Source organism: Astyanax mexicanus, chromosome 25 (genome assembly GCF_023375975.1).
Source record: "Astyanax mexicanus isolate ESR-SI-001 chromosome 25, AstMex3_surface, whole genome shotgun sequence".
NCBI lineage: Eukaryota > Metazoa > Chordata > Actinopteri > Characiformes > Acestrorhamphidae > Astyanax > Astyanax mexicanus.
The window spans coordinates 1,184,560-1,206,916 of record NC_064432.1 but is presented as its reverse complement, the minus strand read 5'-3'; the positions used below and the strand labels follow the sequence as shown (position 1 = coordinate 1,206,916).

Genomic DNA, 22,357 nt, shown 5'->3' with positions numbered 1-22,357 from the left:
GACTTTGTTCTTAGTTCTTCTTGAATACATTGTTGGTTAATAAACACACAGAAATATTTAAAACTAACATTTATAGGTAACACTTTACATGGATGGTCCATTTGATGGCCTCTGACGCTCAACTGACATTTAACTAACATTCAACTACATGTCTATTAAATGCAAATGAACTAAAAGGTGAAAGTAAATGATTCTCTATTGAATATAACCCTACATTCAACTCTAATCCAAACACTTATCTTAATATTTTAGGATTGGGTTTAGGGTTAGATTTTAAGCTTAGGTTAAGGTTAGGGTTAGGTGTAGGGATTGATTTTAGGGTTGATTAAGGGTTAAGGTTAGGGTTAGGTGTAGGGTTTGATTTTAGGGTTGATTAAGGGTTAAGGTTAGGGTTAGGTGTAGGGTTTGATTTTAGGGTTGATTAAGGGTTAGGGTTAGGTGTAGGGTTAGATTTTAGGGTTGATTTAGGGTTAGGGTTAGGTGTAGGGTTGGGTTCTATTTTTAATCATTTACATTCAACATAGGGTTAAGTTCAATTTAATGGACATTCAATTCAGTGTTAGTTGAATGTTAGTTGAGCATCAACAAGGCCGTAAAATGGACCATCCAAGTAAAGTGTTACCACATTTATAACCTACAACCAACACAATATTGCCTGTGTTGCTTACTTTGTTTATTTTTTAGAATTATTTTTATACTATTCAGTCTGTATGTGTTTATGAACTGCTTCCTCAAAAACATACCAACACACCAACCCATCCAATATGGGACATAAAGGCAACATGGAGTAAAAACTCAAATACTGAGTATCGAACTGAGCAACTCAAACTGCAGATTAAAAATAACACAGCATACTTCCCAAATCAAAAATCACATTTTCCACACACATCTCCCTAAATCAGGAACACTTGTTTAAGTTCACAGTTTAAAAATTGCCATTCCCCAAAGCTCTTAAAAGTCTGTAAAACTGATGGCCTTAATCCCCCCGTCTCCTGTACATTGTGTCAAGTCATTACAGGACACCGAGTCATTAGCTGACGGTGCACCTATTAATTATGGTTAAAGAGAAATGGGGAGAGGCAGAGGAGAGATGGATCACAGAGATGGCCACAACTCAGACTAGCCGCCGCTTTATTTTCCCACCTTCTGCTGGCTTTGGTTCTCAATACATCCATTCCTCTGTCAAATCTTTGCTGAGTACTTAAGGTGTGAAACTAGCTGGATCTACAGCAATTACACATGAGGACGGGGGTGGGCTGGGATGAAGCACATGTGATCTGTTAAGTGCATTTATGAGCTCTTTTCAACTACTTTGCTTTAGTGCTTGTCACAAATGTATTATGCATGTGGATTTTGTGACAATATATAATGTTCTTCAATAGATTATAAATTGTACACTTATGTATGTGATGTGTACTTATTTGTACATAGGAAAATGTCAGGATCTATTTTTTCCATAGATGCCATTCGCCTGAAAAATCGTCTACTCAGCAAAACGACGCTACAACAAATCAAATTCACTCTTCAGAATTAGCGTAAACTGACTTATCAGCTTAAGCACACGGGGGTTGTACAAGGCACTGAGCAAATTAGCATGCTTTTAGGAACACATCTTCACTCACACCATTTGTAGATTTAATGTGCCTTGTTGATTAATGACAGTCATTTAAATGTCTGCAACCAATTTATGAAGATGTTATAATGATCCTTAAATGGCATTTAAATGCTCTTTGAACATGCATACGATGCAACTGTTGGCTTCAGACTGTTTCTCAAATCAAATATGTTAAGATGACTGTGCAGACACATTATAAACATAGGATGATGGTATCAGTGAAGAACCTTGGATGTACTTCTTGGACCTCTGTACCATCATTCAGGATTTGATGAAGCCACTATTTCTTTAATTGTGAGTGATGCAAGAGTCACATTCAACAATAAACTGGATACAATCTAGATATGCTAAAATCTGATTTCACATGGTTTAAGTCTGTAAAAACAAGCAAAAATCAATATATATATATATATATATATATATATATATATATATATATATATATATATATATATCTTATCTAAATATGCTAAAAATCTGACTTAATGTATTTATTTATTTTTGGCTGGACAGACTAGCAAAGATTAATCTTGATACACTCTAGGTATGTGGACATGCAGGGAACAAATACTATTGTATGTGATTCCTGGCTGTACAAACTATCAAATATGAATCTGGATATACTCTAGAGATCAAGTCAATTCAAGAGGCTTTTATTGTCATTACACTGTGTACCTGTACTCAGATGTAGTGAAATTACGTTCCTCCGGAAGCATGGTGCAACATGGAACAACAAGCATTAGACAACATAAAGTGCAGTGAGTGAGTGACGACAGTGCCACATTAAAAAAACATAACACTAAATAAATACAATAAATACAATAAATACAAAAGACGAGACAATTTAAAAGACAGTACAGTGCAGTACCTATACTGTATAATAACGTGCATAGTGAGGATAAGGTGATACAAAAAAAAAAAATATATATATATATAAGAAAAAAAAAAATGATGTGATTTTTGGCTGTACAGGCTATCAAAGATGAATTAGGATAAACAAAAAAAAAACAAAAATAGATTTGGTGTGTCAGTCTGGACTAAGTCTTTGAAGACTTTGAAGGTAAACCTGTTGAGTAAACGTTGAGTATCAGAGCCAGCTCATCGTCCTGACAGTACTTAAGAAAAGTACTCAGAAACATTAGCAGTCCATTGGGAGCCTTTGGGAGGCTGTGTTTTTGCCGGTGTTAGCAGAGCACTGAAACAATTAGCAGGCTAGCGTGAGCTACTGTGGCATTTTTTTCTTTTCCCCACCATTTGATTAATTGATAATTCACAGCGTGCTGAGCAGAGGAGGGTGCTGCTGACAGTGAAGTTATGGCAGGCATCAGACGGGAGGCAGGCTAACGGCAGCATGCTAGCGTCATGCGCGGGGAGCGTCACAGCTCATTGTCCTTGAAAATTAATCGGAATGAAACGACAAGCCCGGGGGAGGGCGATCTGCGCAGCACCGGGGCCTGAGCTCCTGAGCGGAATATTTATGTAACCTGGGCTAAGTGGCAACAGATGATATCTGTATTCTGACTGGACGGCAGGGCTTCAAACGGCCGTGGCAAACAAGGCTACTTGCAAATGCTAATGCAGCAGTTTCTGGATTCAATTTGTTGTAATTTTTTTTGGTTTGGTTCTGGTTCACACAGGGGGCTGTGGGTGGGAGGGAGGGTGATGGACCTCCGTAGAACACTATACTGATTCACCAGCAAGCTGCGTCGACACGTGGGCTGCAGTGCTATTAGAATGGCTGCTGTGCTAATGCCCATTTTTCAACAAGTGCAGTCGGATGGTTGGGGAAAAAAAAAAAAAAAAAAAAAAGCGACTTGGAAAATGCACCCATCCCTCATGTTCCCAGCCTGTGTCGGAGATGGCCTGGGTCAGCTGGCTATTAAAACATTAATTTTTCCATTCAGATGCAGCAGGCAGGCCATGCACGCTCATACGCTGTGGGAGGCACTTGGAACAGCATGCAGCACAGTGGAAGTTGAAAGTTGAAAATATGAGGGACATATATTACATTGATCCTAGTATTTAGGCAGGTGCCTAGGTAGGTGCATAGGTAAGCAGGTAGGCAGATAGATGGTTGGATAGTTGGATGGATGGATGGGTGAATAGATAAACAGAAAGAAAACATTGTCATCAGAGGGCACTGTAATGATCAAACAGGAAACAACAACAAAAATAGAGAAGCAGATAGAGAGATGGCTTGTTTCAATTCATTACAGATAGGTGGGGAAGAGAGAGAGAGAGAGAGAGAGAGAGAGAGAGAGAGGGAGAGAGGGAGAGAGAGAGAGAGAGAGAGAGAGAGAGAGAGAGATAAAGGAAGAGGAGGGGGGTGCTCAACTGTGTCTCATTAAAACCCCGCTGAAGCCCACCCCCTTTTGAATATGAAAATGTCTCAGACACTGTGAAAAAATCAAGCAAAAGGGCGAGCGAGATACACAGAGAGAAAGAACAGAGGGAGAGAGAGAGAGAGAGAGAGAGAGCAGAATAGCAGAAGGAGGAGGAGGACGAGGAGGAGGAGGTGGAGTGAGCATGTGTGTGTGTGTGCAAGTGAGAGAGAGAGAGAGAGAGAGAGAGAGAGAGAGAGAGAGAGAGCGCGCTGGGCTGAATTGTGAGTGGCGTACGACACTCAGTGAACAGAAGGTGTTTCTGCATGCACTGGCAGCACACTAGTCTGCTGCAAGGGCTCTCTAGCTCTATTCTCTCTCTTTTTTCTCCCTCTCTTTCTCTCTCTCTCTCTCTCCATCTCCCTCTGACTCTCTCTCTCTCTCCTCCACACGCACCAGCCCTGCCTTTCAGCCTCTATGCCTCAGCTTCTCCGCTCGGCAACAGCCTCCTCAGCCCACAGGAAATGAGCGGCAGCCAAAAGAGAGCTCGCTGGAAAGCAGGCTTCTAACGGACACGGCACTTCGGGATACCGAAAAAAAGACGAGAAAAGAACGATAAAAAGAAAAGAGGCAAGCGGGGTGCAGCCAGGGTGGCAAGTATTCATCTCACACAAATGAGGGCACGTTTCTGAGGAAGCTTTCCTCCGAGAGATCGACGGCCAGCAAAACTGGATATAAACCGCGCAGGTCAACGGCTGCTTAAACCGACGGACGTTAATTTGCGTCGGCAGTTCCAAGAGAGTCTCCGGCAAAAAAGACTAAGAGAGAGTGGGGGGAAAAAAGAAGGAGTTTGAGTGGATTTTCCCCCTTCGTGAGTTTTTTTTTTCCCTCTCTCTCGCGCTTCTCCTCCTGCTCTGATCAGCGCAGCAGTCACTGCGGAGAAGCAGTAGAGGGAAAACAGTGCTCACGCATGCAGTCTGGGCAGCTTGCATTTCCTGCGAGTGCGCTGAATGCCACTTGGATTCCTCCTCTTTCTGGCTCTTTTCACACGAGGAGAACTAAGACATTGTAAGTCTGCCAGGAGCTGGTGGCCGCTGAAAAGGAGGGGGGGCTGAATTTGTACCACACTGGGATCTTTTTTAGATTCGCACATAATTAGTGGCGGCACAAAGGGAGCAGCTGAATAGAGGTTGTCAGCCTCTGGAAGGGGTGAGTAGGAATCCTTTCATACGAGATTGATTCTTGAAGAAAGCTTTTTTTTTTACCACCCTTGTCTCTCCTTTTGCTGCTCAAAATCTAACATGAGCAAAGTGACTTGCCGTTTCCCCCTTTTGACGTGGTTGGATTTTCTTATTTGCCTTTGAGTAACAAAATCACAAATCACCATCAGCCAAGCCACGCTTAAAACAAACAAAAAAACATGAACAGAACTGAGTATTTTTGACCTGGGGAGTTACAAAATCATGGCGTCCACAACGAGAGGAATCTGAATGATTCAATGAACTTTTTCTCCACGACACTGCGGGATATTCATGCTAATGGATTTCCTCCTAATTGGCCTGTACTTAAAGTGGCCGCTAAGGAAGCCCCCTGGGTTGATACTGTGCTCTCTGGGCATCTTTCTGAAAATGGTTCCCCTGGTGGGGGCGAGCTGTCCGAGGCTGTGCCGCTGCGACAGCAAGCTGCTGTATTGCGAGGGGCTCAACCTAACGGACATCCCCCGCAATCTGAGCAGCGCCACAGGCTTATCCCTGCGGGAAAACAACATCTCAGAACTGCGCGAGGGGCACTTCGTTGGCCTGTCGCAGCTCACCTGGCTCTACCTGGATCATAACAACATCGAGTTTGTCGAGGAGAGCGCCTTCGAGAGGCTGCGACGGGTCAAGGAACTCGACCTCAGCACCAACCGGATAGAGACCCTGTCCAATGGGACTTTCAGGCCATTGCCTAACCTGCGCATCTTGGATTTATCCTATAACAGGCTGCAGTCACTGGAGCCAGACCTTTTCCACGGCCTTAGGAAGCTTACCAATTTGCACTTGCGCTACAACGCCCTGAAGTTTGTGCCTGTGAGGATCTTCCAGGACTGCAGGAGCATGCAGTTCCTGGATTTGGGCTACAACCAGCTGCAGAGCCTGGCACGTAACTCATTTGCTGGGCTCTTCAAACTGACTGAGCTGCATCTGGAGCACAACGAGCTGGTCAAAGTCAACCTGGCCCACTTTCCCCGCCTCATTGCCCTGCGCACACTCTACATGCGCAACAACAAGGCCAACATTGTGGTCAACACCCTGGACTGGACCTGGCACTTCCTAGAGAAGATTGACTTCTCCAACAACGAAATCGAGAACATTGAGCCACATGTCTTTGAAAGTGTGCCCAACCTCAAAGAGCTCATGCTGGACTCAAATAAGCTAACCTATGTGGATCAGCGCATCTTGGACTCTTGGACATCCCTAGGCAGCATTACCTTGTCTGGGAATCAATGGGAGTGTAGCCGCAATGTGTGCGCCCTGGCCTCCTGGCTGAGTGGCTTCCAGGGCCAACGTGATAGCACCTTGCAGTGTTCAAGCCCTGACACAGCCCAAGGAGAGGACATTCTGGACGCTGTCTACGCTTTCCAGCTGTGTGAGGACAGCGCTGAGGCCACCACACAGACCTACGCAGCCACTAGAGATCTGGCTCGAGGATCCATTTTTAAAGGCCCCACCAGAGGCCCGTACGATCTACAAGACGTGGAGGGTGGGGAGGTGGTCACCAACTCCTTTACAGTAACCATGGCTGCAGATGATTTGGAGAGTACCATGCAGATCCACAAAGTTGTGACAGGCACCATGGCACTCATCTTTTCCTTTCTTATTGTTGTGCTCATGCTCTACGTGTCGTGGAAGTGCTTCCCGGCCGGTGTGAGGCAAGTGAGGCAATGCTTCACCAGCCAACGCCGCAAGCAGAAGCAGAAGCAGACCATGCAGCAGATGGCCACCTTGTCCACACCCGAGTACTACGTGGACTACAAGCCCAACCACATCGAAGGCGCTCTCGTCATCATCAACGAATATGGCTCCTGCACCTGCCAGCAACAGGCATCCCGGGAATGTGAGGTGTGAAGACTTGGCTGCCGTCCCTGGATATTTCACAATTGCACCAGATCAATGGATATGGGACATGCTTTGATGCTGTACCACACTGTGCTGCTCTCTGGAAGAGACTTGGATGGCATGTTCGGAGTGCTAGGGGACAGAGACCGAGGATTTACAGCTGATTTCAATGGACTCTTTCAATGAACCAGGCTTTGGGACTGCTTGACACATTGTCATGGAGCTGGCAGGAATTTTTGTATGGGAACTCATCGGTCAAGTTATCTTGTGACGAGTGGATATTTGAGCTTTAATGTGTCTTTCTACTGAAGGAGATTAACTGTCTAAAGCTACTGAGGACTTCAAGAACACAATTTTTCATTGTGGTAACGACATTAACAATGACAAAATCAAAAAAAAAAAAAGGGAAAAAAGAGATGAGTCTGTGTAAAATATGTTTAAATCAGAAATGAATAAGTGGGAATAAAAATTAAGATGCTATCATATTTCTTTTGTAAACTATGGAAAAAAGGAAACAAATGTTTAAATAAATGAATTGCAATTCACAATAGTCACGTCTGCAGGCGAGTTTCAGGGGTGGTTTGTTGTCAGTGGTAGCTGGGGAGGAATTGTCAGTTTGGCTCTGCGGTATTTGCAGGTGGTAAATAAAACGTGCAATGGGGATCTCGTCGTCACTTCATTTGAAATGTTAAGCCTCAATCTGAAATTCAGATCTTTTGGCCCTCCACCACCCTACCCCACCCTTTCTCTTTCTTCCCCATCTCACCATATGTGGGGAATAATCACTGTGCAGGCTTGCTGTTACTGTTGTGGTTGCTTTTTATCTTCTCGTGTCCTTTTCCTCATAGATTAAGCAAGCCAAAAAGAGAAAAAAAAAAGGAGCCTGTTGGGTTCTAACCTTAACGGATCATTTTACACAATTGAACCATGTGGTCCTGCGCAGTCTCAATAAAACAGGGCCATGGCGTTTTAATGGCTCAAAGCTTTTCAACGCCTTTTGATTGCTTTCTCATGCTCAGCTAGTGTGCTAGACCTTCCTAAGACAGTGGTGAAATCAGAGCTGGAACAACAGGCACATACAGATAGCCTAGCCTTAACCATTCATGTTCAGAATCGTTCAGAATGGGTTTAGAACTTGTAGGGATTGTTAAGGGTTGATAAAAAGATGATGATTTGTTTTGTCCCTCAATTTCTGATTAAGAAGCTATTTTTTCAAGATTTCCTTTTTTCGTTAAGGTGTTTGTTAAGGGGCATACTGGCAGGCAGTGTGTCCTGTGGCACTGGCAGGAAGACAGAGGATAGGATGTGGGTTCTGAAAGAAGGTGCAGACTGCTCTCTAGTGTCCCAACACATGTGGTAGAGGGAAGGAAGATATGGTAGCAGCAAGCCAGTGCCTTGCCTTTCCTTAGGTACAGTAGGCTTTAGGTGATGGTTTTAGATTTTGTTTTATTGTTTTTTGTACCTGGGAACATATATATATATACACATTTGTATGTGTGTGTATGAAAGCATTTGCTTATATGTCTGTCTGTCTGTGTGTGTGTGTGTGTGTCGGTCCTAGCTTAGCACTGGACACAGTCACTGCTGCAGAGTAAGTAAGGCATCATGCATTCTGAACACACAGGCCGGTCACTAGGAGTAAACAAGGGTTCAATTACTTTAAAACGAACGACTCCTCCAGTGCTTTCAGCTGTCACTCAACTTAAGGCATTTTGCGGCTACCACCAGCTAGCGAAGGGGCAAGCTGGGGAATGTCACTATTAGACATGCTTGAGCGTGTATTCCTGGTTACTTGAGCATATATGTATGTATACGTATGTGGGGCAAGCTTGAGCTCTTTTGGATTGGTTTCTTTTATCGAAAGTTTAACTGCATGTGTGGCTTTTGGAAGACCAACACTATTTTTTTTTGTCAAGTGTGTGTGTGTGTGTGAGAATGTGTGTGGGATGTCACAAAACAAGGAAAACTGTGAAGCTAAGCAGGGATTTTCATATATGTCAACCTCAATGGCCCTGACGACCCTTGAAACTTGATCTCGAACTGTTCTATTTTCACCACTGTATCTGATCCATTTGACGAGCTGAGCCAAAATAAACAAATAAAACGCACTCTGATTTGTTGTAAATGATGCCTACACGTGTGACAACAACACCCCCGTTCACCTCCATCACCAACCCTGCTGCCAATTTTCTGTTTTTTTTTTGCCTTTTGAGAGATTGTTTGAAATTGATAATTAGTTCATTCAAATGCTAATGTATAAACATGCTCTGGGGTAAACCTCTTCTGAGCCTGCTTGCTTGCCTCTAAATGCCACCATTCACGACACGCTCTTGTGCTAATGACGTATGTCTGGTTCTGCTTCAAGTCCACGTTCGCATTCAGGGTCTGGAAATGCGTCCGTGGAAAAAGGAAAAAGGGTGAGCGTGCTACCAGGCTCGTAGCATCACACTTGCAGAATGACACACTGCAAAGAGCGAGCGAGGGAAGCATTGTTGCTGCTCATGATCTCTCTTTCGCGACGCTTCAATTGAGTTCAGCAAACCGAGAAACAAAAAGCTCTGAATAATAGCAGCCGTGCACAATACCCGCACATCCCGCCGCTACAAATAGCAACAGCGGGCTGTGATGGAGATGTATGTGTATGAAACGCGGGGTGAGGAGTGGGGGAGGAGGTGGTGGTGGTGGTAGAAAAAGAGTGGGAAAAAAAAGAGAGAGAGAGAGTCTGTCTCTCCGACAATTTCAGTTCCCAGCCATTCACCCTCTCTAACAATGAATGAAATCGGGTCCACAACGCCTCCTCCCTCCCCAACCACTCGCAATCTATTTTTAGGTCCTTGGCTGAGATTGTATTAATATTGTATGCGCTGAGTAACTTCTGTGGCCAATGTTGGCAGTTGTATCGATTCCTACTCTTGCTGTATTTTTTAAATGATCATGAATTTTTGAGGACGTAGGGATCTGCCGGGGTTCCAGCCTTAGCTCAACCTTTCCTTCCTGTTTCCTGTCTGAGAAAGCCACCCAGGAGGTCAATCTACCTTGAGGGTGCATTGTTCCAGCATAATTATTAGTTCTCATAATTAATATGGCTACAGCGATTAATAGAGCTAGAAGGAGAAGGAGATCAATGTGCATAGACAGCTATACAAACACAAAAAAAAAAGATGATCAGTTACTTAATTAGTGATCTCTATTATTTATTTTATGAATAAGGTTCTGGAGAAAAAGGAGATATATAAAAACAAACAAAAAAAACATGTTTTATTTATTTGATGATGATAATAATTTATTAATACTGGGGCTAATTAGTATTGTGTGTGTGTATGTGTGTGTGTCTGTGAGTGAAGCGCTTGGCCAGGAGCCTAGAGTTCAACATTGGGAATTTAGAATCTGCCACAAATTCATGAAATATGGAGCGAGGTCTACTGGGTTGGTACTGTGGCATGTGGCAGGAATTGACAATTGAGACATTTGACTATGCTTGTAACTCGTGAAGTCTAATTATTTATCTGCATATTTGATTGTAATGTCGGAATGATCTGGGTTGATTGGTTCATTGATAAGGATTCATTCTAATTAGAAACACAGTCCTTTTTAAATAGTTTAAATATTTGCAAATTCTAAGGATTAATTGCAGTAAGCTATGCAATTGAATATGGGTGAATGTTTATACTTGATGTGTAATAGTGCCAGGTTTTTTTTTTTTCTCTAAGCGTGGTTAGAATTTAAAAATCAGTTTTATAGTTATAAGATTAGGCTGAGTTACAGCATCATATTTTAGAACCAGGTTTCAAGTTATAGAACCAGGCTTACAGTTACATTATGAGGCTTCAAGTTATAGAACCAGGCTTACAGTTACATTATGAGGCTTCAAGTTATATAATCAGGCTTACAGTTACATTATAAGGCTTCAAGTTATATAATCAGGCTTACAGTTACATTATAAGGCTTCAAGTTATAGAATCAGGCTTACAGTTACATTATTAGGCTTCAAGTTATAGAACCAGGCTTACAGTTACATTATTAGGCGTCAAGTTATAGAACCAGGCTTACAGTTACATTATTAGGCGTCAAGTTATAGAACCAGGCTTACAGTTACATTATAAGGCTTCAAGTTATAGAATCAGGCTTACAGTTACATTATTAGGCTTCAAGTTATAGAATCAGGCTTACAGTTACATTATTAGGCTTCAAGTTATAGAATCAGGCTTACAGTTACATTATTAGGCTTCAAGTTATAGAATCAGGCTTACAGTTACATTATAAGGCTTCAAGTTATAGAACCAGGCTTACAGTTACATTATTAGGCTTCAAGTTATAGAACCAGGCTTACAGTTACATTATTAGGCTTCAAGTTATAGAATCAGGCTTACAGTTACATTATTAGGCGTCAAGTTATAGAACCAGGCTTACAGTTACATTATTAGGCTTCAAGTTATAGAATCAGGCTTACAGTTACATTATTAGGCGTCAAGTTATAGAATCAGGCTTACAGTTACATTATGAGGCTTCAAGTTATAGAACCAGGCTTACAGTTACATTATTAGGCTTCAAGTTATAGAACCAGGCTTACAGTTACATTATTAGGCGTCAAGTTATAGAACCAGGCTTACAGTTACATTATAAGGCTTCAAGTTATAGAATCAGGCTTACAGTTACATTATGAGGCTTCAAGTTATAGAATCAGGCTTACAGTTACATTATGAGGCTTCAAGTTATAGAACCAGGCTTACAGTTACATTATTAGGCTTCAAGTTATAGAACCAGGCTTACAGTTACATTATTAGGCTTGCATTTACTAGATTAGGTTTATAGAGACAGGATCAGATCTACCAGAAGGCTTTTAGACACAATACTAGGCTTAAATTACAGGATCAGACTTCAGGGTCAGGTTTACAGTTACAGAATCAGAGCTGCAGTAACAACATTAGGCTTATATTTACAGGATCCGACTTACAGTCAGGCCTATAGATACACTATTAAGCATATAGCTACTGAATCAGGCTTTAGGAATTGGGCTTACAATAACAGGATCATGCTTACAGTAACACAATCAGGCCTTGTAGTTACAGGACCAGGTTTATATTTACAGTTACACAATATGGTCAATGGATTAGGTTCAGAATTACAGTATCAAGCTTCTGGTTATATGAATCCAGTTACAGAATCAGGCTTATAGTTCTGATCATGTGACTAGTATCTGGATTGTATAGAGTATGGATTGTATGTTTTGTGTTTTGTTGTATCGGGAGGGGGGTGATTTTGATTGTGGATTGTGGGTTGAACTGACAGCTGGTTTACATTGCTATAATATGGCTCAAATGTGTCTCAAATCACCTCCTGAAATGTGTTGAGGGATTAGATTTGTATCTGTTTAAAACATCTCAGGTGTGCTAATACTTTTTATTTGGCAAATTCGGGTTATTTCTAGGCATTGTATTGAATTAGCCTAAATTTAAGGTTCTTTATGTGAGCTTTAACTTCAACTGTTTGTTCTTAAAATTGCATAAATTCCATATTGCTACCAGATGCATTATTAAATAAAATATATATTTAATAAAATAATAATACGATAACAGTTATCTTAAGGACACATATCATAGTACAAGAACATGAATACATGCATATACTTTACTATACAATTATCTTATATCTTAATTCTCTACTGAGGCTAAACTATGTATGTATCATCAATCTGTGTCCAAACAAGTGTCCTCCATGTCCCAGCACAACACAGATCAGATATTATGGGAAGAAAAGGTGATGAACACAATTCCAGTAAAGATATGGCTGTGGGGGCATTCTGATAGAACACAAAATGCTTAACAAATTAATTAACCTTGCTGGCTTTATCGACTGAGTGTCTCTGGCTTTGCATAATAACCCTGCAGCCACAACCACACAGCCAGCACAGGCTCAGAGGATAGTAGCCTAAGCTAGCTTTTACTGAGGAATGTAGGCACAGTGAGCACAGTGAGTAAAGATCTTACCACATATGTGAGTCATCATTAGTCTCCAATTTCAAATTAACCATAGTTTACAGTGAGGTTTTCTGCACAGCAGTATAATAGCATAAACAAGCTGTAGCTGACTTCATCTTTAACATCAGCCGTATCATAATACTTCATCAATTTTTCCCAGAATCTGAGGCTGGGGAGCATCATATTTCCAGTCACGGTCAATTTAAGAATCTTTACTGTTTTTGTAAGAAGATCATCAGTCTGTTCACTCTTAAAACGGTAAATTATCCATATTGCTTACATATGCATTAATGCAAGAGGTGAAAAGTAATGAATTACATTTACTCAAGTTACTGTAATTGGGTAGATTTTACGAGTAATTTGTCATTTTTAAATTAGTTTTCAAAATAGGTAATTTTACTTTTACTCAAGTACATTTTGACACAAGTAATTTACTTCGCTACATTGGAAAACTCCTGATTACTGGGAATCCACTTGTTCTATTTATTTATTTTTTTAGCAAAGTAAAGGTAATTTTACTTAATTACAATTTTTCAGTACTTTTTCCACCTCTGATAAATACATACGGAAACATAGAGATTAATAATATGATAATAAGCTAACAGTTAAAGAAGTCATCATGAGGACAGGTCGACTGTAACAGTGACGGCATACAGTAAACCTTCTGCAACTGGCATCATCTTTAACATCATCCTTACAAGCATCATATTTCCTGTTTAAGAAGTATAAACACAAATCAGTGTCTTTTATCTCTGAGGTGTGAGCTCATTTGCATTTGCATGGCTTAACCTCCAATGCTCTGCCACATATATATATATATACACATACATACATATTTATTTACCTCTGCAATGCTAAAGATATAGTTTGTGACAGAGAGCAAAGGTACTGTAAACACTTTATTTGATGCAAATAAAGTTAGAACTGGAGGGTGGAAAAGGTAACTGTGACAGTAAATATATATATATATATATATATATATATATATATATATATATATATATATATATATATATATGGGTTTAATTGGACTACACTGTTATGTAAACATACATATTTTGTGCTGAATGTTTAGAAGTATAAGTAAATATAAAAAATATAAAAATAGCAGCATCAGACCCTAATTGTACTACTATTACTATGACTACTAATATAATTACTAGCTGTAGTAGAATAAGTAGTTATTAGTAACATTACAGTAACTTACAGCATCATAATCCTTATCATTAGTTAGTAGTTATTAGTAGTAGCAGCCAAATAAAGATGATATATTCTCTTTTAACCCCACAAATGGACCATTTCACATTAACTTCACATGCCTATAAATTGTGATTTGTTTGCATTGTGTTTAAAACAAGTTTTTTTTTTAGTTATACTCTGTAAAACACTAACAATGTGTGAATATACTGTATACATAGAATAACGCAGAGTCAGGCCTCGGGTGGTTTACAAAGAGTGAACCCGTAAAGCTACAAAGCACTCATTTTGCACAACTTGAACATTACATTAATATTCTGTCATATTTCTGTTTTTTTCTTCCTCTTACTCTAAAGCCAAGGCTCTTCTCTACAGTGTTTGAGAGAAGAAAAAAAAATACTGTATATATATATATTTATGCAAGTTTGCAGATATCTCAGCGCTCCCTGCTACAGTACGCTTTGCTGTTATCCCTTTATGCAGATGGGCGAAAATGTATGAAATATGAGAGAATTTGCTATCTTTATTTGCTGACCATGAAATAAGCGTTCCACAAGGCCATGCTCATCACAGTCACTTGAGAGCTTTCTGTCTCTCTCTCTCTCTCTCTGTGCCTCTGCATCTCTTTTGTATTTGTTCTGCTTTTAAATCACCTATTTTCACAACATTCCTGTGGCTTTTCACACACGCAAATACCAAAGGTAGAAAGTAATGAATTACATTTACTCACGTTCCTGTAATTGAGTAGATTTTATGAGTAATTTGTATTTTTTTAAGTAGTTTTTAAAATAGGTAATTTTACTTTCACTCAAGTACATTTTGACACAATTAATTTACTTTGCTACATTGGAAAACTCACAATTACTGAGTAAAAAAATAAAATGCTGGGAAAAAAAAAAAAAACAATTGGCATGGATGCAAAATGATATATGATATAATCCTATGCCACTTGTTCTTGAAAATGTTTTATGGAGTGTTCATTAAAAAACGATTTAATTTATGATTTGTTTTACTTTTTCACATCAAATAATTAAAATTAACTATGTAACTTTTACTCAAAGTACATTTTAAATTGAGTACTTTTTTTACTTTTACTCGAGTAGATTTTTAGATTTGTACTTTTACTTGAGTAGAATTTAAGCAAAGTAAAGGTACTTTTACTTAATTACAATTATTCAGTACTTTTTCCACCTGTGATAAATACACAAACACAAAATATTTTTCTTTAAATCGAATTTGATCTCAAAATAAAAAGTATAAAAAGTATAAAAGCCACCAGCTGTGGTTATGCATAATTACACACTCATCGCCACACTATGGAAGCCTGTAGTGTTCTGCCCTATATGCTCAGCTTAACTGCAGTGAACGTCAGTCAGTGACAGATGCGGTAAATATAGCGTATATCTCTAGATTGATTTTTTAGGATGTTTTGATAGTTGGCTGTAGTACGTTGAATTCTTTAAACATTACAAAGAGCTTACAGGACAGAGATAAACATCAGGCGCTATTTTTGACTGGAATGATAGCAGTATTATGTTAGTGTGTGTCGTGGTGGTACGAGCGGATCAGGAACAGCAGTGCTGCTGGACAGATCAGCGTGTGTCTGCTGGGCTGAGAATAGTCCACTCCTGTGAGCAGCATCCAATGTTCAAGATCTCCAGCAGGACGGCCACTATGTCACACTCCCCCAACACACACTGCAAACATGTCAGGATGACACTGGTTGCAATTAAAGACCTGTCTTTCACACACATGACCTTTCCCTGAAGAGCAATCCGTGAGCACCTGCCCTGACCATAAAATTAGCGGCTACACGTCCACGTCTTAGGGTGCTTTTAAACCTGAAAGTCCGGACCGTGGTCAGAACCAAGGTTCATGTGTTGCTATATTGTATTTATTTGTTCCGCTTATTTTAGTTTGTTTTCACACTGCAGTTTAAGGAGCGCACCAAATACCTTTTTTTGTGATACTCCTCCATCCTTTCATCATCACTTACGTATCGATGCGTTTTCCTTAACTTGATGCTGATTGGTTTTAGAAGGACATGCGTCTGACGTTGGCGTGTTGATAATAATTCAGCGGGTGGTTCATTCGGCAAGAAGCCTTTCCAGGATCAGGATACAATGAATGAACAGATTCATTTCGTCTCCATAGTAGTTAGTAGCTGCTATTGTGGTTTTTATTATGAGCAGCAGCAGCAGCTTCAGGTACAGTACTCTAGATTAGTTCAAATTCACCAAGTGAACGTGCTCGTCCTGAAGCAGCTGTATCCACGCCTCATTTTTCCTGCTTTTCTGGTTATTTTGAGAGGGCACTGACTGCAGCCTGCAGGAAGGCGGAGTTGGACGTCCAGTGCGTCCAGCTCCGCCCACTTTGTTAGCGTCATGCTGTTCAGTCCTGCCTACTTTGTCAGCATCATGTCTTAGCTCCGCCTCTGAACGGAAGTAAACAACGTACAGGCCATGAGTTAGCAGACTTTAAATATAATGTGCCGTGTCGTTGCGAGACTGACGAGGCGTGGCGTGGACAAAGTAGGCGGGACTGGACGCGCTGGACGTCTATAACTCCACCTTCCCGCAGGCTGCAGTCAGTATTGGTTGGTTATTTTTCTTCTTCTGCTGCTGTTGTTGAGGAACGCTGCTCAGCTTCCTGTAATTGGTCTGAAAGTTGGAACCATCCAGAAAAGCGTTTTCACGCTGCAGGAGAACCGGACCATGGTTCAGAAGATCGGGACCGAGACCACCTCTCTTGGTTGGACTAAAATCTGGTCCTTTGGTCCGGACCGTGGTTCTCGGCCCCTTTCACACCTGCTACTTTGGTTCGGACCAAACTGAAAATTCTGAAAGAAACAAGGCAGGTGTGAAAGCACCCTTAAACTGAGGCTCCTGATATCTGTTTTTTAAACTGCTTAACCTCTTTCTCTCTCTCTCTCTCTTTCTCTCTCTCTCTCTGTCTCTCTCTCTCTCTCCTGACAGCATGAAAGCGAGGCTTCTTCTCGGATATCTCTGTAATTTTCCTGCACGCAACATCAAAGCGCTGAAACCAATATGGGATTCGGGGGGAAGCAGCATAAGGCATCTTGATTGCGCTGGGTACGACAACAGCTGCTGCTGATCACAAACCCATTCAAGCCAATGGCTCTATATAATACGCAAGCTTTCTCTCTCTCTCTAGCTCTCTATCTCTCTCTCTTCATTCACTCTACCTCTCTCTCAGACGCAGAGCGAATACACAAATGAAAATATGAAAAGGCGTCCGCATACATCTCTATTGTACTTTTTTCCGCCACTGCCAAGCTCTCAAGCTAGTAGCTCACGCTTCCCCTCCTCACCATTAGAGGTCTTGATTTGTCTTCATGCACACAAAATATACACACAGCATAAATATTACAAACAAATTAAGCTTGATTATTCATTATACTGTAATGCACTGTAATGTGCACTGTATTAACTGTATTCACAATTTTAAAAAGTGTGGAGCTAGAAAATGCTGCAAAGAAAGTGATAAAAAGACTCCTTACATACTGCACATCTGACATAACTATGCAGTTACAGACTTATGTGACTATTACAGATTGATGCACTTCAGCATTAGGGTTTATTAACTATATATTTGTCACAATTTCAGGTTTGACTGTAGCCTATCAGCTGTAATAGGAAAATGAGCAATTCCTAATATATAAATACAATTATTTATCACCTCAAATACGAGTACCTCAATACCTCACTGTGATAAACATGTGCATTGCTGTTATGGTTTATCAGTATTTAATTATACAGCTATTAATCACACTGAGGTAAACAGGGGCTTTACTGTTAAAAAGCTAGATAGTAAAATGTTTCAGCAAATGATTCATAACTGAAGCTGATATACAAGTAATTATAAAAGCTGTGATGTATTTGTGAATCACCAGGTGTACATCACATTGCTGTTACACATATTAATAATGCGTAACGGCACAATTATTACAGAGAGTCAATAGAAAGTAAATATATATATATATATATATTTTGTTACATCAAATAATTAGACTCTAAAAAAAATACAAGAATAGTATTATTATAATCTGTTACACTGGGTGCAGTCAGTAGTTGCATTTCCATTATCATGTTATTGTGTACAACTACATGATTACAGTTATTATACATATAATATAAAGTGACTAAGTGTCTAAGTATGACAATATGATGTTTCTTAAAATAAGTCAAAGCTAAAGATAATATATGTAACTGCATAAGCTGTATTAATCTAATTAATTCAGTAACAGTGAACAGTTATCACTAGTTTTTACATTGCTGTTACATGTTAATGTGTAACTAAACAGATATTACAGACAGACACTTTAAGTGAACTAATAAATTAACATAAAAACATGCCTGTGTATCATATTTTCTCATAGGTGCAAAGTAACTAATGACATTTACTCACATTACTGTAATTGAGTACATTTTATGAGTAATTTGTCATTTTTAAAGTAGTTTTTAAAATAGGTAATTTTACTTTTACTCAAGTACATTTTGAAACAAGTAATTTACTTCACTACTTTGGAAAACTTCCATTTACTGAGTAAAACATGAAATACGTGAAAAAAAAAATGTTTGAATAATAAAAAAAAAAAAAAAAAAAAAAAGTTTTGTTCTCCATGGCAGTGCAGCTGAACTTTTCCCAGCAGTACATTTTACAATTGAGTACTTTTTTTACTTTTACTCGAGTAGATTTTTAGCAAAGTAAAGGTACTTTTACTTAATTACAATTTTTCAGTACTTTTTCTAAGGATATTCTTTATCATGCACTGAGCATCAAGATAAAGGTAAAGAAAGGTGTGATGACTAACAAGTTTAATGAGTTTAAGCACTGATGAGTTTGTGAGTAAGGTCGGTAAAGGATGTGTTAATATGGCAGTAGTCGATCACCCCCGCTGCCAGGAGCAGGAGTGTTTGTGCCAGGCGCTCTGATATACATTTAAATGAGTCAATCTAAGCTGGAAAGCAAAGAAAAAAAGAAAGGAAAAAAAGAAAGGAAGAAAAGAAAGGAAGAAAAGAAAGGAAGAAAAGGACAGCGTTATTTAGTTACTGTCACAAAAGATGAGGCAGCTCTATAAAGAAACAGTCCACATTTATCACCGGCCGTTTATCATATCACTAATGTCAGTGCTGACACAGTACCGCACACAGCCTCACCGAGCAGATGGGGGACGGGGATTCACCTCATTCTCCTGAGTGGTCCAAGGTCAGCTCACCGGGGGTGTAAATCTCTAACTTTACCACCATTCAATTTCATTACAATCCTTCACCAAAACATTTCACGCAATATAAAAACCCAAATTTGGCATAATTCTCAAAGGAAACATCACTGACCAATGCAAACCCAGTTATAGAGTGTAATAAATGTTTCAGGCGGATTAGCTTCTCTTTCTTGTTTTCTGGCTTCCACAGACATATTCGGTCTCTTTCCAGCTTCTGCCAGAGAGTCTGTATGTTAGTTTGTAAAGAATGAACCAGTAGTCCTTGTAGAACTGTTAGAACTAAAGGTCGGAAAGCAGGTCGCAGTTCTCGCGAGCGTTGGTCGCGGCCGCCTCGGAAAACTTACAGAGTCTGGTTTGAGCTCAGAGGAGCTCCGGCACAGACACGAGAGCACCGCTATTCCTCCTATTACACCTCAATGCAGCGCTGCAGTGAGTTTCAAGCTGTAATTTCACTTCTTTAAAAAGATCAAAAATCAAGAAAATCCTACCTAGTGCTGCTTTAAGTCTTAAAATAAACAAATAAATAAATAAATACAGGATCAAAACTATATTTACTGTGTCAAGTAATCTCACATTTCACCATGATTCAGTCAAATGATGCTCTTTATGATTAACTTCAATGTATTGAGGGATTGACATTTGAAATCCAATACATTTATAAATCAAATCAATGGCAGACTTAAACTAGTATAATAGAATATCTAATTTTTCAATAACTCATTGCATTATGAAGTGTGGCTTAATTGGAATAGATTATTTAGGAACTGATTTAGTTGATAGAGTTGTGACATCTTTGATTTCAACATTATTTGATTTAAAATCATATAGGATTTTTTGAGCATATTCAAATATGTCTTTTGTATGTTATGTTTTTTTTTTAATGAACTGAATCCTCATATGTATATCTGGAATAACACTACTGTTACACAGCAGCAAACATTTTCAGGGCAAAGATGGAAAGGGAACTTTTTTTTAAGAGAGAAAAGTGCATATTTTATGGATTATTCAAATCAATTCTGATCGAATATTTTTTTCGAGAAACAGTCCAACCGAATCAACACCTCTCTCTCGATTTTACACCCCTACGGTTCACAGATCAAAGCGAAGGCAGAGGAAAAGCAAAATCAGAGCCGGTAGCCATTTCTATACGACTCTCCTCCACAACATATCGAATCTAACTATAGATACAGCATCACGCAGTAAACCACAGAGCAAGTGAGAAGAATAACGTAGAAAATAGACTTGCCTATTTCCAGAGCAGGAGATGTGATGCAGGCAGCGGGGGAGGCAGAGGGAGACAAACAGAAAGAAAGAAAGAGAAAGAAATAAGAAAGGCAGTCAGAAAACACAAGGCCGTGATCTTTATGTGCTGGCGCTCAGAGCGAGATCTCTGTTGTGTAAGTGATGCTGAAGGCCTCTCTCAGCCGGACGGATGTTTGGGGGATGTTACGAGTTTGGGAAATGAAATAATCTCTTTGCTCAGACTGCCAAACACAGGACACGATGCAGACGCATCCCACAAACAAGGCCAACATCAAACCCAATGTGGGTGAACGAGGCAGACGTACAGACACAAAGAGAGAGAGAAAGGTGGTGGTGGATGGGGGTTTGTAGTAAATATAGAGATGATGTTATTTAAGACACACTGCTACTAGCCGTGTAGCTACCTGAACATGGCTGCTATGGAGTTTCAGGTGGTTTCCTAGGTAGTGAAATGTGTTTGTTAGATGAACCACTGCTATGGGTGGTGATTGTTAAGTGATTGCTTTAGCATCCCAAGTTGTTTCTGTGGTTGATGTTGTCCCAGGTGGTTGCTATGATATTGTTGCTAAGTGGATCCTGGATGGGTGATTGTTATACTATCCTAGGTGGCTGCTGTGGTGCTAAGGTGAGGTAAGTATGCTATAGTTAAGTTGCCACTATGATGTCCTAGGATGATTCTACAGCGTGGCTAAATGTTTGATAGATGGCTGCTACGGTCTCCTAGTAGTAGTAGTAGTTTGCTATAATGTGTGGCTAAGATGACACTTTTATATTCCAGGTGGGTGATATGGTGGTGTTAAGTGGTTACTAGGTGTTCATATCGCATATGACAGTTCATATGGTATGAACTATGGTTGCTAGGTGGCTGCTATGGTGGCGATTGTTAAGTAATTGCTTTAGTATCCCAAGTTGTTTCCGTGGTGGTTCATCTGGTTCAGGCAGATGCTATGTTGTCCCAGGTGGTTGCTATGATATTGATGCTAAGTGGATCCTGGATGGGTGATTGTTATACTATCCTAGGTGGCTGCTGTGGTGCTAAGGTGAGGTAAGTATGCTATAGTTAAGTTGCCACTATGATGTCCTAGGATGATTGTACAGCGTGGCTAAATGTTTGATAGATGGCTGCTACGGTCTCCTAGTAGTTTGCTATAATGTGTGGCTAAGATGACACTTTAATATATTCCAGGTGGGTGATATGGTGGTGTTAAGTGGTTACTAGGTGTTCACATTGCATATGGCGGTTTATATGGTATATCGAGTGGCTGATTTGGCAAAGCATGTTATACAATTTGATTCCTCTGTAGCTATGATGTTGCTAAGCAACTGCTTTGTGAAGGTTGCTTGCTGTTGCTAAGTGGTTCCTGGATAGATGATACGGTGTTGCTAGGTATGCACGATAGTATTCAAGTAAGTGGCTGCTATGGTATTGAGGGCTGGTTGGTAAGCTGCTATTCAGTTGTCACTATGATGTCCTAGGAGGATGCTACAGTGTTTGAAATGTGGCTGCTATGATATCGTATTGTATCCTAGGATGTAATTGATAAGATGTTACTTCTGTATTCCAGGTGGATGATATGGTGATGTTAAGTGGTTTCTAGGTGTTTATTTGGTATTCCTAGTGGCTGCTACGGCACAGTATG

At 40.0% G+C, this 22,357-nt stretch overlaps 2 protein-coding genes and 1 long non-coding RNA gene across 4 annotated transcripts in view; 2 read left to right on the top strand and 1 right to left on the bottom strand.

Moving 5' to 3' along the window:
- ctnna2 (catenin (cadherin-associated protein), alpha 2) overlaps positions 1-22,357 on the bottom strand; it is a 622,967-nt gene that overhangs the window by 181,720 nt on the left and 418,890 nt on the right. The window lies entirely within an intron of this gene.
- LOC125787714 (uncharacterized) overlaps positions 1-22,357 on the top strand; it is a 350,969-nt gene that overhangs the window by 117,663 nt on the left and 210,949 nt on the right. The gene's annotated exons all lie outside the window — the stretch shown is intronic.
- Positions 4,200-9,142, top strand: lrrtm1 (leucine rich repeat transmembrane neuronal 1). The gene has a single exon (XM_007234577.4). It carries the CDS (start codon positions 5,469-5,471, stop codon positions 7,041-7,043), a length of 1,575 nt encoding a protein of 524 aa, XP_007234639.1. The 5' UTR covers positions 4,200-5,468; the 3' UTR covers positions 7,044-9,142.

Excerpts from the sequence above, each read along its gene's own strand:
- lrrtm1 (XM_007234577.4), top strand. The coding sequence starts at position 5,469 with ATGCTAATGGATTTCCTCCTAATTGGCCTGTACTTAAAGTGGCCGCTA.